The sequence below is a fragment of the Sus scrofa genome, chromosome 16 (assembly GCF_054392235.1).
Source record: "Sus scrofa isolate SSC_HxYL_T2T_F1_AM1 chromosome 16, Sscrofa_HxYL_maternal_Yorkshire_Landrace_v2.0, whole genome shotgun sequence".
Taxonomy (NCBI): Eukaryota; Metazoa; Chordata; class Mammalia; order Artiodactyla; family Suidae; genus Sus; species Sus scrofa.
In genome coordinates, this window is record NC_139398.1 from 87559628 (window position 1) to 87577222 (window position 17595).

Genomic DNA, 17595 nt, shown 5'->3' on the forward strand with positions numbered 1-17595 from the left:
TCCGTTCTGGGGCTTCACAGCCACCGGCTGTCCCGTTACGAGGCGGAGCCTCAGGGCCTGAAGACCACGCATCCAACGTCAGGTTTCCAGGACTGCGAATTCCGCCGCGGAGGGTCAGGCGAATGGATGCCTGAAGTTCATTGTCATCGAATGTCACAATGATGATTCCTCCGAGGGAACTCGAGCAGAGGTGGAGCCTTTTGGCCGGACGGAGCTGCACGTGGATCTGGGGGTGCAGAAGGAAGCCGTCAGAGTATAAAGGAGCCAGGAGGGGTCCATCGGGGAGGGACCGAGCCTGTTAGGAGGAGCTGACCCCCGTCCTTTGAGGAGGGGACTCTCAGATCTCCGATCACCTGGGACACGTGAGCAGGTCTCTGAGGACCCAAAACCACCTGAAGAATTTCACATCATTGGCAAAGAAAATCTCTCCCCTTCGGAGTGGTTAGCGATGATTGGCAGCATTTGAGTTTGACCCAATCATTCTTGAATGCTCCCAGTTGGTTTCTGACGTCTCCCTGGTTATTTCTGGGAAGCATTTTAATCCACTAGATTTTTGCACAGACCACGGCATCCTGAGACTTCTTTCCTGCCCTTTGTTGTAGTACTGGATTTAAAAAAAATTTTTTTAGGGCTTCACCTGCAGCATATGGAAGTTCCCAGATTAGGGGTCGAATCAAAACTGCAGCTTCTGGCCTATGCCAGCCATGGCAATACCAGATCTGAGCCACATCGGTGACCTACACCCACTGAGTGAGGCCAGAGATCAAACCCACATCCTCATGGATACTCTGTCGGGTTCTTAACCTGCTAAGCCACAACGGGGACTCCTGAAATATTGTCGTTTTAAAATAGGTTAAAATATTTATATTTTAAATGGAAGCATAGCCCACAATGACTGGATTCTAGAGGCAGTGTGTCAGGTATGCATGATTTTTATTTAAAATGTGTCCAATAAGATTTTTCCACTTGGAATGAACCTTTTACCTCTTACCGCATATTATTAGAAACAGTGTTGCCTCATTCCATGGAGTTTCTTAGAAAGTTCTAAGTAACTTAACAGAAGAGAAAAAATGAACCTGTGGGGAGATTAAATAACAGAAGTTTATATCCTAGCGGAGTGCGTGAGCACCCCAGCCTTGGGGACACACAAGTGACGAGTGGGCCATGCAAATTGTCGTCCGGTCACTCGGTCTCCTGGGGCAGTGGTGGCATTCATTTCCTGTCACGAGCACACATGAGAAGAGGAGTCAGGTGACATCAGCGAATGGGACATTGTCTTTTGCTTTGGGGGGTGGGGGGGCATCAGAGAGAAGACAGGAACACAGATGTCGTGGGAGCATCTCAGGATCCGGGAGACTGTCCACGTCTCACCACCATCGCTCTGAACCCCAGCGTGGCCCCGGCATCCCCGCCTTCCCTCACCCCCCCACCCCCGCCGGCATCGGCCTTGGGGACACGTTTGAACCAAGAGCGCAGTTGTTGGTTTAAATCACTAGAACCTGGCGATATTCCACTTTTGCTTTCCTAAGCCAAAGGTCAGAGCACAAATGAGGTCACAGAAAGACAGTCCTCGAGTTATGCTGACCTGCCGGAGGGGCGAACAGAGCTACGGAGCACAGCGGACAGGTACTGGCAATGCAGGGCGGTCCTAGGAAATGGGAACGGTGCCATTACATGTAAACGGGTCGAGCCTGGGGCATTGGGTTTCCTGCCTGCTCTTTGGAGCTGCTGTCATGGAAAGAAGCTAAGGGCCGAGGGATGGGGTGGGCGGAGGGGCAGGACGGCAGGGGACGGTCACCTTCTCGACATTTGTTCTAAAGTGACTTAGAGAGATGATCATTCATTTATCATCGAAACCTAATCCCGAACAGCGTTTGCTCCCTCTTTCTCTCTGTAAACACATCTGATCATAAATAACTTAAACGTCTCCTTGGCATTCGGGATGCAGTTCTGGCTGGAGTAAAAAAGGACGAAGGATGCTCAGCGTGGAGGAGGAGATGTCGGGTGTCTGTGTGTGTGGAGAGGCGGCTTAAGCGTCTAAAGCACGTTGCAAACATCAGCCATCAGAGACGGGCGGGGTGACCCAGCCGTATTTTTCATGAGTCTTCACCAAACTCTTAAAGGTAGCTTCAGCTTCCTTGCGACTGAAGGACTTTTTTGATTTTCCAGCTTTTCTGCAGATCCGCCCCTGCGGGAGAGGAAGAGATAAACCAGGTTAGAATCCGGCAGTCACCCCGATTCCTGCCCTTTCTGTTGAGGACGCACCAAGCCGTGGGATTTCTGATGTCCGAAAATCAGCGTCACGTAAGGAGAGATACAGAATCACGGTTTGGGGGAGTTCCCGTCGTGGCGCAGTGGTTAACGAATCCGACTAGGAACCATGAGGTTGCGGGTTCGATCCCTGGCCTTGCTCAGTGGGTTAAGGATCTGGTGTTGCCGTGAGCTGTGGTGTAGGTTGCAGACGCGGCTTGGATCCCGCGTTGCTCTGGCTGCGGTGTAGGCTGGTGGCTACAGCTCCGATTAGACCCCTAGTCTGGGAACCTCCATGTGTCTTTTGCCCAAGAAATGGCAAAAAGACAAAAAAAAAAAAAAAAAAAAAAAAAAGAATCACGGTTTGGGCACAAAACAGAGGCAGGAGTCCAGTGGCCCCAAGCTTTTTAGGGAGGGAGAGACATGCAGGCTGCTGTTGTCACAAACCGCAGTGCTCCCAGTAAGACGCTCATTGTCGCTGGAAGGACGAGCTTTATCCAAAGAGCATCCACGCGGGACGGAGTGCCACGTCCTGGAGGCAAGACGCTGTCCTGACTTCTCTTCCCCACCACACAGTGCCTTTAGTGTTTATGGTTAGATGTGTGTATTTCTGTAGTCACACACACACATTGTAAAACCCTGACTTTTAAAATTCAAGTTCAGGCGCCACTAGTGAATTTCTTGTCATTGTTGTCACAAGGGAACCGGGTCCTGAGAAGACGGGGGAGCCATTACCATGGGGGCGGAAATCTATCATGAGTCCCCAGTGCGGCATGAGGGGAGGGGGTCAGTGCTTCCTTGCACCATCCCCAGTGATGGGTGGGGGCTGGCCTGGGAGAGGCCCGAGGTGTGTTCCCCCCACCCCTGGCCCTGGCAGTGACCGGGTGTGTTCTGGTCTGAGGGATGGAGCCGCCTCTGCGTCTGCAGTGCCAGGGAGTCTGATTCACCTGAAGGGGGACACAGAGGCTCAGACCCCAAGCCAGAAGGAGCCAGCAGACACCAGTGAGTGGCCAGGTCCCAGGCCGTCACCACCCCTCCAGAGAGCCCTGGCATCAGAGGGAAAGTGCGCACTTGGAACTGTGAGGCGCTGGTGGTGCTGGACCCTCAGAATAGCTGGGGGGCAGCCCTCTACTCCTCCAGGCTCAGCCCCTCCCCACAACGCATCCTCCCGTCAAGGGAAACACCCCCTTAGCCCGAGTGTCATTGCCCTTGACTTCCCACCGCCCGTCCTGGAAGGTCTGCTTGTCTTTCCAGCCCTCTCGTGCACGTATTTTGTGGGCGGGATGGAAACGCCCTGAGTGTCACCCACTAGGGTGCCTGCACACACCCTGCTCTCAACCGTCTCCTGTTGTTTGTGAACGGTCACTAAGGAGGATCTCTGAACAGGTCCTTTGCGTTCCTCCATTCCTCGCAGGTGACATTTTTGTCCCAGCACATGGTGGGGATGTGCCATCTCTGCAAGGGGACCTGCTGGGAACCAGACCTCACCACCCACAGCCTCCCCGGGTCACACTGCACACCTGTTCCCTCGGCCGGGCATGGAGGGCAGCAGCCACCCAGGCGTGCGTGGCTTGGGGGGCAAGATCCCCCGATCTTAGCGCTCTCGGATAAACCCACTCATCACTCCCGTGGGAAGACAGCTTAATCCATGGGGAAATGGCACCAGATCACCACAAACGGGGAACGGAAGGCTGTGCCATGTACTTAAATCCCGAGCTTCTGGAGCCTTTTCCCCAGCTGGCTTTTCCACAGTGGCGACTCAGAGCAACACCCAGGTCGGGACTGAGAAGCCCAGAGCCACTCCCGCTCTGGCTCCTCCTGACATCTCTCTGCCTGGACTTTTCCATCCGCCAGTGAAGGGCGGGACCACCTCTTCTAATTAGCTGCCTGATCCACTCACATCAAATGAGCTACTGAAGGGTGAAGGAAACTGGAAAAGAGGCCAGGAATCCACCATTTACTCACGTCTAGAAACTCCCCCTCGTCTTCCCCAGTTTGCTTATGTGGTGTCGTTATACCTGATAAAAAGGGACCACGAAAAGCTGATATATTACGATAACCATCCCGTGGGTTAAGATCAAAGTCCAATGTTATGTTATTAAACATAAGCCAAGGACTCTGTGCAGGGACTTCGGCGGCATCAATTTCTACATAAGTGGGAACAAATGTCGGGGCTTTTTTTTTTTTTTTTTTTGGCATAAGATGCAAATTCTAACCATCCCGGTCATTCTTTTCTATAACACTGAAAATTTCTGGTATGATTTGAGAATTCTGAACTCAAAGCAGCCAGACAAATACAGGCTTACAATAATCTTGGAATATTCTGCTGCTTTTGGCATGTACACATACTTTGCTTATTCTTCGTGAAAGTCTCACTTGTTTCAAAAAACAACAGACAAAACCCCACACGAACAGACCAGTTTTTGTTGCCTCTTCTTCCCGGGAAGAGTTATGAACATAGACACCCAGCGTTCAGTCAATTCAGCAGCCGGGAGACAGAGCCCGTGGAAGGCAGTCAGCAGTCTCCGAGCCTTCCTTGCACCCAGCTGGCCACAAAGAAGCCCCCTCGGGCCACCCCCTCTCGGCCCCTGTCTTACGCCCAAGTCTGCAGTCAACAAATAGCTTTTCAGAGATTGCCTGTCCTTCTCGGATCGGCTGTCTAAACATCAGTCACCCAGAGACACACGGCGCTTGAAAACCAGGGCAGCTGAGCTGTTCTTGCTGAAATGCTCTCCCGGTGCCACCGCACCAAGAAGGGGCGGGGTCACTCGGTGCACCTGGGGCCCCTGATGGTCCAGGGCCACTAATGCTGAACCAACTCCCGTTCTTTTTTTTTTTTTTTTTAATTGAAGTCTAGTTGATGTACAATCTTGCATTAATTTCAGGTGTACAGGAAAGTGATTGAGATACACACACACATATGTGTTCCCCTGAATGTAAGGTATGCATATATCACATATATGCTTTTCCTTTGTTATTATATGATGTTGACTAGAGTTCAATATCTTATACATCTATCTTATATATAGTGGTTTATATATAGACTCTATTAATGCCAAATTCCTAATTCATCCCTCCCCCTTCTTTCCCCTTTGGGAACCACAGCATTGTTCTTTTTATGTCTGTGAGTCTGTTTCTTTTTTTGGCTACACCTGCAGCATGTGGAGTTCCTGGGCCAGGGATCAAACCCATGCCACAGCAGTGACACCATATCCTTAACCGGTTGAGCCCCTGGGGAATGCTCTCTGTTTTTGTTTTGTAAGTAAGTTCATTTGTATCTTTTCTTTTTTTTTTTTTTTTGTCTTTTTGCCATTTCTTGGGCCGCTCCCGCGGCATATGGAGGTTCCCAGGCTAGGGGTCCAATCGGAGCTGTAGCCACCAGCCTACGCCAGAGCCACAGCAACGCAGGATCCGAGCCGCGTCTGCAACCTACACCACAGCTCACGGCAACGCCGGATCGTTAACCCACTGAGCAAGGGCAGGGACCGAACCCGCAACCTCATGGTTCCTAGTCGGATTCGTTAACCACTGCGCCATGACGGGAACTCCTTTTCTTTTCTTTTTTTTCCCTGAGATTCTACATGTAAGTGATAGCATATGATATTTGTCTTTCTTACTTCACATAGTGTGATAATTTCTAGGTCCGTCCATGTTGCTGCAAATGACATGATTTCATTCTTTTTCATGGCTGAGTAGTATTCCGTTGTATATATGCACCACATCTGCTTCAACCATTCCTCTGTCACACATCTGGACGCTTGGGTGGCTTCCACGTCTTGGCTATTGCATATAGTGCTACAATGAACACTGGGCTGCATGTATCTTTTCAAATTAGAGTTTTCTCTGGATAGATACCCAGGGGTGGGATTGCTGGATCACAGAGTAGTTCTATAGTTAGTTTCCTTGAGGACACTTCATAGTGGCTGCACCAATGTACATTCCCACTGACAGTGTAGGAGGGTTCCCCTTTCTCCACACCCCCTCCAGCATTTATTGTTTGCAGGCTTTTTAGTGAAGGCCCTTCTGACCTGTGCGAGGGGGAACCTCACGGTGGTTTTGATTGGTGTTTGTCTAACAATCAGCAATGGTGCCGCTCCCATTCTTCCTCCAGGGCACAGCTTCCCGGAGTCCGGACCTCCGGGAAGCCATCAGGCAACTCCTCTGACGCTCTGCGTTTTCCTCTACGAATCAGGGACAAAACCCACTTCACAGCATCATTATGAACATCAGATAAGATACTAAATTTGAGGAGCTCCTGCTGTGGTGTAGGGTGCAGCGGCAGCTCAGATTCCTGGCCCGGGAACGGGCAGGTACCACAGGTGCAACTGAAAAAAAAAATACTGAATTTGAAAACGCATTGAGCATTTCTAAGTGTATTCAGCTAATGAAGAACAGTTTTTGTGTGCGTGTCTTTTTGAGGCTGCACCCTCGGCATATGGAGGTTCCCAGGCTATGGGTGGGAACGACAGAATCAGAGCTACAGCTGCCGTCTACGCCACAGCCACAGCAATACAGCACCTGAGCCGTGTCTGCGACCTACACCACAGCTCATGGCAATGCCAGATCCTTAACCCACTGAGCGAGGCCAGGGATCCAACCCGTGTCCCCATGGATACGAGTCGAGTTTGTTCCCCCCAGAGCCATGACGGGAATTCCAAGTTTTTCTTATTTTCCTCACATTGACGTTTCTGCCTTATCTATTTTCATTAACTGATACTCAGAGAGTCTTTTTTGGACATTTTCCTTCAAATAACTCATTTTTCCTGAAATACCTCTACTTGTATTTGATGCTTAAGGGCGTGGCTGTGTACCCAGCCCCGGGGAGAGCTCTGTGCTGTCATGAAGCGATGAGAAGAGTAAACTCTCTCCCCAGCCACGGATTGTACACGTGGGGTTGTGTGCACTCCGAGGGGTCTGCCCTGACAGCCTTCACAGTGGCAGAGTCTCACTGTGATACTGAGGCCGAGCAGCGCTAATGAGAACAGTTCTCTGTGACTGCGGCTGCGGAGAAACAAATTCATGAATTGGGGCTTGCGTTTGACCTTTCATTTTTTTTGCTTATGGCTTTGGGGGCCAATCACAATGATTAACATGAAAACAGTTCCACACAGTGAACAAGCGACCCCAGACTCGGGTCCTCAGACCAGCTGCCTGTTTTTGTTTTTTTTTCTTGTTAGGGCTGCACCTGCAGCATATGGAAGTTCCCAGGCTAGGGGTGGAATTGGAGCCACAGCCACAGCGACAGTCATGCCAGATTTGAGTCACATCTGTGACTTCACACCACAGCTCACGATAACGCAGGATCCTTAACCCACTGAGCGAGGCCAGGGATCGAACCTGCATTCTCAGGGATACTAATCGGGTTCTTAACCCACTGAACCATGATGGGAAATCCCAGCTGCCCAGTCTTACTGTGGCTTCGTTACCCCAGTGTGTACACCGAGTGTCAGTCTGGCTCCGGCCATTCCGCACACCTCTTCTTGTTCATTTAGTCCTGCATTCATTCACTCAGTATGTTGGGTGCTGGGTGAAGAAAGACCTGGTACCTGGCTGCAGCACCTTAGAATCATTGCAGGGAGAGATTGTGATGCTGCTGAGGCAGAAGGGGCCATCAGCATTTTAGCCCCAGTGCTATGGACAGCATGGTCTGGTGACTCTTTGTTGGAAGGCTGTCCAGTGTCCGTGGCCACCACCTATTAGGTGCTAGGAGTACCCCCGAGCTAGGACAACCAAATTGTCTCCAGACATCACCCATGTCCCCTCAGAGACAAAATGCCCACCCCGTGCCCCCTCTCCCCCTGCAAGGTGAACCTCTGGTGTCTGGAACAAATATGGCCCAGAGCAAGGAGGAGAAGGTTCATCTCTATTCATCCAGGAAATGATGCTGCAAGTTCTCCCCGAGTCAGGACCTGTGCTGGTTACAAGGACTGCAGGGCTTTCCTAAGTGGAAACGATTCTGGTCCTGGTGGAACTTACTGCTCAAAGGAGATGGATTCTTTCTGGGGGAGAGGAAGAGAGAGGGGGTGGTGTTGTGTGTTCAGGAAGATTTCCACGGCTGAAGACACTTGAACTATGGGCGGTGGAAATTCCGGCTGTGGTGCAATGGGGTTGGTGGTGTCTCTGGAGCACCGGGATGCAGGTTCCATCCCTGGCCGGGCACAGTGGGTTAAGGGTCCTGAGTTGCCACAGCTACAGCGTAAGTTGCAACTGCAGCTCGGCTGTGATCCCTGGCCTGGGAATTTCCATATGCTTCGGGGTGGCCAAAAAAGGAAAAAAAATAAAAGAAGAATTATAGGTGGTATTTGTCAGGCAATGGTGGCTGAGGATAAAGATTCTAACGTGGAGGCTAAAATATGCAGCTATGTTCAGAGAAAGACAGACAGACACTGGATGAAGCTGGGGTGCAATGTGTGTGGAGGGGGGTGGTGCAGGTGCAGATTTCAATAGATCTGGGTTCAAATCCCTGCTCCAATACTTTCTGGCTGTGTGACCCTGGGGGAGTTACTTAACCTCTCTGAATCTCAACTTCCTCATCTGTAAAATAAGCGTAATAACAGTGCCATATGACACTGGATTTTTATAGGGATTTAATATGTTAAAGCGTATAAGATGCCTGGACTGTGCTGGGTGCAGGATGAAGACAATAATTGTGGATTTTTATGTTTGGAACTCTCAGAGAGGGTCTTATTCTTTGGCAAAGTTTCTTTCTGTCCTCTTGAAAAAATAATGCACATAATACTCTGTGTTTCCGTGGATATTATGACTTGGCTTCTTCGGTCACAAAAACATTTTCAGGCAAATCCAACATTTTGCATTTATAGGGCTAATTTCTCAGCCTTTTCAATAACATCGTTTTAATAGGTTGACATAAATTATTCATTTAATATCTCTCACCTGATTAGATTTTCCTTCTTACTATTTTTTTTTCTTTGCAAACATACTTTCATGGTGTTGCTGGGTTTCACTTGTCCATGAATTACAGGTTTCTGCGCCTTAAAAAATAGTTAGATTTCCAGACACACACAAAAAGCTCATGAAAAGCTTTGAGGCTCCTTCTCTCATTTCCTGGGCTGAATTGCAGAGCTGCTGCTACTTGTTTTTAAAGTCTTTGAACGTATAATTATTAGTCTAAAAGCACTCACATGCACCCTCACCCCTCCAGAGAGGGTTTCGAGCCTGTGCTGTGCTCAGTTTAGATTCTTTACGGGACACTGGGTCTGGAGGAAGGGCTCAGACGGACGCATGCTTGGCTCAAGGAAGACACAGGCGCAGGCATTTTTGAAAGGTCTGCTCGGAGAGACAGCAGCAGTGATTTCTTTCTTTCTTTTTTTTTTGAGGTCTGCTGTTCAAAGCAGATCAACTTACAAGTTCTAAAGGACTGATAAGACTCTACAACTGGCGAGGTGGCTTCAAAGAAACTCGTTCCCCAATCAAAGCAAGGACTCTGAGGCCACTGACCAGCGAGGGAGGGATGTGAGCTGGACCTGGTCCAGGAAGCATCAAAGAGAAGAAGCGGGGCGCGGAAATGCGCTGATCCCACAGCCCTTACCAGGAGTCTCAGAACGTGTGTGTGTGTGTGTGTGTGTGTGTGTGTGTTCCCGTGTGCACAGACGTGTGTTTTATGGAGCATTCACACATGAGCATTCACACATGTGCATGTGTGTTTGTATGTGCATGTGTGTGTGTGTGTGTGTTCCCGTGTGCACAGACTTGTGTGTTTTATGGACATGAGCATTCACACATGTGTGTGTGTGTGTGTGTGTGCACGCGTGCACGCGTGCCTGGCTCTAGTGGTGATGTTTAAACTGTAGGGAGAGATATGAGGGTCCCTGTGGTGACTGCAACCCAAGAGCACCCTTGAGAGAAGCCCCAGGCCTCATACATGGACCTGAAGGACGGTCAGTTTATGGGGGGAGACCCGCTGCCCATCAGGGACCCCACCTGGCACCAGCCAAGTCGGGGAGGGGGAGCCTAAGGGGGTGAAAGAGCCAGGGGGGAGGGGCAGAGTGATGGGGTGAGGCCATGCAGTCTGGCCGACTGAGCAGCTAAGGAGCTCTGGCTGGTGTTTGTTCTGTTTTATTTTGTTTGCTTTTTGGTTTGTTTGCCTTATGGTTGCATCCATGGCAAATGCAAATTCCAGGGCCAGGGATGGAATCTGAGCCGCAGCAATGCTGGATCCTTAACCCCTTGCACGGGCTGGGGAATGAACCCCCACCTATGCAGCGACCTGAGCTGCTGCAGCTAGACTCTTAACCCACTGTGCCACAGTGGGAACTCCCTTGGTTTAGGTTTTGACAGACATGAGTGAAGTGCTGGTTCCCCACGTGGCTTCTGTCCACAAGTGGGATGGCATCTGATCCACTTCCAGGTGATGTCTGGGGATGTGGCCACAGTGTGGCCACCTTCACACACGGTATCTCATTACAGTCCCCAGACATTAAATTCTACTTCAGTCTGACTGTCGGGGCTGCTCAGCAAAGTGGACCTCCTCCCCACCAGGCACAGCTGCCCCGCCCAAACTCCGGGCGAGTGATGACCAGAGGCCCCCAGGGGGTGCAGGACCGAGAAGAGACACAGCATCCTAGCTGGGCAAGTGGGAAGCAGAGACCCCGCCTGGGAGAGGCTCTCCTGGTGGGGGTGGAGGAAAACACGCCAGGCGACCCCGGCTGTGGATGGGGGTCCACGCAGACTGTTGGGGAGCATCCGTGGTCCAGCCGCCAGGAAGGAGCCGTCATCTCAGACGTGTGATGCTCGCTTGATTTATAATAAAACCAGAACTTTAAAAACGCTTCCTGACCTTGTTTTTTAGCAATCACTGCACGTTAAAAAAATCTGGCAAGTGCAGCTTAGCTACGAGAAACTTCCAAAAGAGCAGCCTGTGTTTCCCACAGATATACTAAGTGCCTCAGGGAACCAACCTCACGCAGGTGGCTGAAGACACCAGGTGAGGCCAGGCGAGCGAGATGTCCCCGGCTAGGGGGTGGCAGCAGTGGGGAATGCCTGAATGCGACCGGCTGGACTCATGCTCCCTCTGCAGCAGGACCACAGGCCAGCTTTCCACGGCCTGGACTGTCATCAGGGCCAAGTATGAGAACGATGCCCAGGATGCAAAGCCACTTTACTCAGAAAGGAATGTTTCCTTGGTGGAACATTCTAGCGTTTTCCATGGAGAAACCTTATATAACCACAGACTCTCCATTACAGTCTGTAAAATAGTTTCCCAACTATTGGGCGATAAATCTCCTCAGCTGGTCATTCTCTCTTGAGTTCAGTGAACCTCTCAGGATGACAAAGCCAGCATCAGTTCTGCATAAACCTCGATAACATTTAATAGAAATGAAAGTGGAGCCACATCATCTAATGCAGCCGTCCCCTGCAGCCGCAGTTTCACCTTCTGTGATTTCAATGAACCATGGTCTGAAACTATTAAATGGAAAATTCCAGAAATAAACAATGCCTAAGTTTTAAATTGCACACCGTTCTGAAGAGCAAGATGAAGTCTCATGCCCAGGCAGACCTTGGCGATAGCGTGGCTTTATTTCCAGACTGTCGCAACAAAGGGAATACCCCAAAAGAGGGAGTCACATGAATTTTTTGGTTTCCTGGGGCCTGTAAAATTATGTTCACGCTGCACTAACGTATATTAAAGGAGGCACAGCATTAAAAACGTCTAAAAAATCTAGACATTAAAAAACAGTATTAAAGTTAAAAAGTTGCTATTGGGAAAAAAATGGCACTTACAGCTTTGCTTAAGCAGAGTTGTCACAAACTTTCAATTTGTGAAAAAAACACAGTATCCGCAAGTGCAGTGAATTGATCCCACTCCAGCCCACCAGGGATGCAAACTGTCCCTTTGTCCAGCGTTTCCAGGTATGGGAAAAACACAGCACCTGGGTTCCGTACTGCGATTTCAGGATCTGCTGAGCGACTTGGAAAGGATCCCCTGACGATAAGAAGGGATAACTTTGTTACCATAAAGATCCTCAAGCCATGGGCAGACCCAGAGGCACCATTTATATGTACAAACAGAATGATGCCCAGGATGCAAAACATGTGTATATTTGTCTTTTTAGGGCCACATCCATGGCATATGGAAGTTTCTAAGCTAGGGGTCTAATCAGAGCTGTAGCCACTGGCCTACGCCACAGCCACAGCAACTCCAGATCCGAGCCATGTGACCTACACCATAGCTCACGGCAACATGGGATCCTTAACCCACCGAGCAGGTCCAAGGATCGAACCTGCGTCCTCACGGATGCTAGCCAGATTAGTTCCTGCTGAGCCATGACAGGAACGCCCATGGATATTTTGGACTCTTGCAAAATATAAGCATCTCTTTCCTCTCCATCTTAAAGAACGTCCTAGCAGTTATGAAATCCGTTTTAAGACATTATGTTTTCTTGGAAGATGTAAACAGAGAAAAAGGCACTTCAGCTAAAACTTCAAATTAGATCAGATAATCATTTCAAAATTATTTTTTTTCTGGAGATTCCACTAACTCTGGGACCTCTGCTTAAGTGGCTGGGCCCCAGTGGGTTTCACTGGCTGTGCGGGGACCCCATCAGTGGCAGCCGGACGTCCTCAGGCCCCCAGGATGGGCCTCGAACAGATTCCCTAAGCCTTCCCTGAAACCCCAACCCGGTGGGCTCTGCTCTTGTCAACCCTGATTTACGGATGAGGAGACAGACGGAGAAGTCGATCGTGTGCTGGAAATCACGCAGGATTCTAAACAGGACTGGAGGCCACGGGCTGGACCCCCAAGGCTGGGTGGCTCTCCACGTGGAGAAGGCTCGCAGGTGTCAGCGAGGGAACAAGATGCTGACCCTTCGATGCACAGAGTGCCACCCACTCTGGCCTTCCCTCACTGGGACCTCTCCCAGGAGCCCCCCATCCCTCTGCACTGCACCCTCCTTTCAACATGGAGCTGGGGGGTCTCCATGCCATGAGCAAACACCCAGGTGATCAATGCATCGAATCTGCCTTTACCACCAGGAGCCTGGTCCTCTGGCCCCAGCCGTGTGGACCTTGGAGCCTTGCCCTGCTCTGGGGGCAGCCGTGCCTTCCCCAGCCCCACCACCCTGGACACCGGCCACCTGCAGTTTCCATTTCGCTACATGCAGGCTGCAGGAGCTGCTGGCACCAGTGGAGCCAAGAGCCACGTGTTCTGTCTTCAAGGCCTGTTTAACACAACACAGCCACCGCTTCTGGCTTTTCCACTTGTGAGCTGACTCCAGCCGCCTGGATGTGGGGTTCTGGAAAAGTCTGAGAGCCCTGCTGGACCATCCCAGAGGGGGCACCTCATCACCACGGACACGCCCCCACCTGCTCCATCAACAGCACGTGGTCATCCATCCACCTGCCTGGGGACAGCCCCGCGCCTGCCCTGCACCCCCTGAACAGAGGGGCATTGGGGGTGTTTTCCCACCAACCTGCCCTCCCAGGTCAGACCCTCTGCCCTTCACACGTGACTTTCGAGGGCACCCTCTCTTCCTTTCCAGGGACGCATTTCAAGAAGGACGAGAATCTGGTTCTTCCCCACCACAAGCCCCTGGTTTCAGAGTCCAGGCGTTCATGCCGGCGACTGAATCCTTCCGGCAGACCTCCCCCCACCCCCCCGTACCAGGGGTGGACCCTGCTGACTCTGCTGCGGCCACCCAATCACGGGGCCCCGCGAGGTGCCAGGCTGCCCCTGTCCGGCCATGTGGCCTCAGTTTAAGAAGGAGGCACTGGGGAGGCAGAGGCTTCCTGCTGCTGCGCGGGGATGGAGGCGGGGCAGGTGGAATAAGGGGTGCACAGGGATGGGGGCTTCGCGGGAAAGGCTAGGGCTTCCTTTATCCCAGGGTGACCAGAGCCCACCGCTGCCGGGGAGAGGAGACACCCGCTTCCCCCCGCTCGTGCCCTTTGTCCCTCCCGACAGACACAAGGGCCTTAGCCCTCCCTGCAACTTCACCTGGCGTGATCGGGTGCAAGAGACTCTGCCTCCAGCCAGATGCCTTTCTGGGTGGTGTGCTGGTGATTTTATGACCCTTGGCAGCCCCGGAACCCAGACGCTCATCCACTCCCATCAACAGAAGCAATTCCGTGTGCGCACAGACGGTAGGTAGGGCCACTGCCTCGATGGGAACCCCAAAGTGCCAGCGGAGACTGAGAGTGTCCCCAAGAACGGGACAGGAATCCGCGCTGGGATCCACCTGTCACAACAGAGGACAGCCGCCTCCCACCCTCGCCCCCACCAGCAGAAGCTTCCTGCTGGGGATGAAATAATCCTACACTGGATTGTTCTGGAAAAACTACATCACGAAGAGATTTGCACAGGCAACCAAGGTCACGTAAGCTTCAATCTCAAGACGGTGTCTGGGGTCAGGAGGCCTGCCTGTCTTTGCCTTTTCCGGGGACATCTCCAGCGCCCTGCCTTCCATGGGACAGGGACAGCGGAAGGGCCCACCGAGTGCCACAGCCAGCGCAGGGACGTCAGACGCTAAAGGAGATTCTGCAGTGTTAAATAAATAAATGAGATTCCGCAGTCTCTGGAAGGCCTGAGAGATATTTTGCCCCAAAATTCAAAGGTGAAAGTGTTACAATGTGGGCACAAATTCTCTAAAATACGTATTACTTTTGAGACGAGTCTGTTTTTGCTCTAAAAACACAGCAAGGCAAGGACTATGTGGATGAGTTTATTCTTTACGACTTTACTGATTTTTAGTAAAGGAGCAGCTTGATAAAGACGTGAACTTTCAGTTCTGACCCCTGGGAAGGACCCCATTCCTGTCGTTCACTTTGTTCCAGCAGGACAGGCCTGAGCGGGCATGGTCTGTCGTCAGCATGGTTTTCTTCTCTTTCCTTTTTTTTGTCCAAGTGTGGCATATGCAAATTCCCAGGCTAGGGGCTGAATCGGAGCTGCAGCTGCGGGTCTACACCCCAGCCACAGCAACGCCAGATCTGAGCCTTATCTGTGACCTACACCACAGCTCACGGCAACGCCGGATCCTTAACCCACTGCACAAGGCCAGGGATCGAACCCGCATCCGCATGGATACTACTGGGGTTCATTACTGCTGAGCCACGATGGGAACTCCAGCTTGGTTTTCTTTCTTGATGTGCTGGATAAAGACGGATGCCTTCATGAGGGGGACATGGACAAAGCCTCAGACGACAGCCCTGGACACTCAGCAGGTCTCTGAGGAACCACACCGACCTGGCCTCCAGCCCATACATCTTGGTCACATGGGCCCTGTGCGGGGGACTCTGGAATCCACACCTCAGCCCCCACCCCCACCCCCAGACACCAGCCACCTCCTGCTGGACACGTTCGCCAGGCGGTTTCCCTTTAATGTCAGCGTTCTGAACAAAGATGGACCACTTTCTACTCAACCATTTCTCAGAGGGCCCCTCCCTTGGCCAAGGAGGCCTGCTGGGCCAGCCCTTCCGGTTTTGAAGGTAGGAGTGGAGGTCACCTGGGATCCCAGTCACACCTGTCCTGGGAAGGAGAAGGGGGGGCACCTTCCTGCAAGCCTCGTCTTAGCCAGTGCACCTGCAGCACATTGCAGCAGGGCGCCCCCAGGTGAGACCCTGGGGCCAGGGTACCAAGAAGCTCTACTGGGGCTGAAAGTGGGGAGCCGTGAACTTGGCCTGAGATGGGGGACCCTGCTACATCAGTTAGGTGGGAGGGGCGCATGACCTGGGCCAAGCTCTGTCTGTGAGGGGGGGCTGGGGGGCGGTTGGGGGGTTTGGGAGGGGAGGGGTGAGGGGAGGGGTGAGGTGGGAGGTGTGGGGAGGCCTGGCGGGGATGAAGAAGCACAGGAGATGGCAGAGGGGCAGATGGTGACTCGGTCTGACGCAGGACGCTGTGGGGGGGTTTAAGCCGGGGTGGGGGTGGGGCACGTGGGAGGGTCTGGCGCTGTCCCCGCCACGTGACGATTGCCCTCCAGCACTGCTGTGAGCTGTGGTCCCAGAGCTCAGGCGAGGCCGCCAGTGTGACGATGCAGGGCAGGGGTCTCTGAGTCCTTGGGGTGAGTGGGGGAAGATGTTTCCAGCTCTCCTGAAAGGAAGAGGGGCCACTCCCGCCTTGCAAAGGACACATCATTATCCGCGGCAACTAGTGCCCAGTGAGGAAATCTGTGGTTTGTTTGTACAAACGCAAAATCTGTTTTGCTGCTGGGCACTGCTGGCAGGTGGGCATGGCCAACAGGACGTGTTGCTCCAAGTAGTGAAAGGGGCCAGGGGAGCGTGACCAGGAACGGGACACACATGGGGACACTGCATCCTCAGCACATCCGCTTACACTGGCCCGGGTGGGGCTGGTGTGGGGCGCTTGGGATGTGCAACAGGCTGTCTGCAGGGGGGCCGATTCCATCCCATAATGAGTCGCGTGGGCGGGGACTGTGCCTTGGCTGCCTCCTCAGGCCCCGCCCACTCGGCTGCTCCCTGCCCCCCCCCCCAGGCTGCTCCCTGCCCCCCCCCGCCCCCCCGCCCCACAGGCTTCAAAGGGGGTGTCTTCCCGCCTGGGCAACGTGGCCCGCTCTGTGCTGAAACACTGTTAATGGGCAAGCACGTCGTACTTGAACCTCGGCCTGTGTTCAAGAGAACAGGATTCTGACTGTTTGGTGTGCAGGCTGCTGATGCGGTGCAGGTGCGGGGCAGAGGCCGCAGAGGGAAGGAAGGGAAAAGCCGCAGAGAGTGAGGCCAGCCCCCCTCCTCCCCCAGATTGCAGAGACCCCCACCCCAAGACCAGAGCAGGAGTCTCCCTACCGTGACGTCCGAGCACCCCAAAGTGTTCCGAGCCGCGTCAATGGGTGTAAAGACCTTATCCTAACACGGGAATCCTAGGTCACCTGACCTTAAAAACGAAGTGTATTTTGGAGTTCCCATTGTGGCTCAGGGGTAACCAACTAGCACGTTGGACCCCTGGCCTCGCTCAGTGGGTTAAGGACCCAGTGATGCGGTGAGCTGTGGTGTAGGTCGCAGGTGCAGCTCCGATCCTGAGTTGCTGTGGCTGTGGTGTAGGCTGGCAGCTGCAGCTCTGATTTGACCCCTAGCCCGGGAACTTCCATATGCTGCAGGTGCAGCCCTAAAAAACAAACAAAACAAAAAAACCAAAAAACTAAGTGTGTTTCATCAAGTACACTTTCTGGAGGGTCCTGGGGTGAACGCCAGCACTGGTAACCAGGCACGGTACCCATAACGTTGGGGCAGGTGCTGGAAGCCTGTGCATTTCTTCCCCGTGAGCATCCTTCACACGTTAGCGTTTTGCTTCCAGGGCTGGAGTCTGCGGTGCCTGCAACACAGCCCTGCCTCCCTTGGCCTCCCCGGTGTCCCCACACCTGCCTCTTACACTGCCTTGTTTAC

The 17595-nt window shown here is 52.5% G+C and overlaps 1 protein-coding gene across 1 annotated transcript in view; it reads right to left on the reverse strand.

Annotated features, from left to right (window-relative positions):
• Positions 1–914: 914 nt before the first annotated feature.
• The window catches only part of UBE2QL1 (ubiquitin conjugating enzyme E2 QL1), a 46856-nt gene continuing 30175 nt past the window's right edge, over positions 915–17595 (reverse strand). Inside the window, 1 exon segment of the mRNA NM_001435397.2 lies at positions 915–2188. Coding sequence (NP_001422326.2) covers positions 2130–2188 — 59 coding nt within the window. The 3' untranslated portion in view covers positions 915–2129.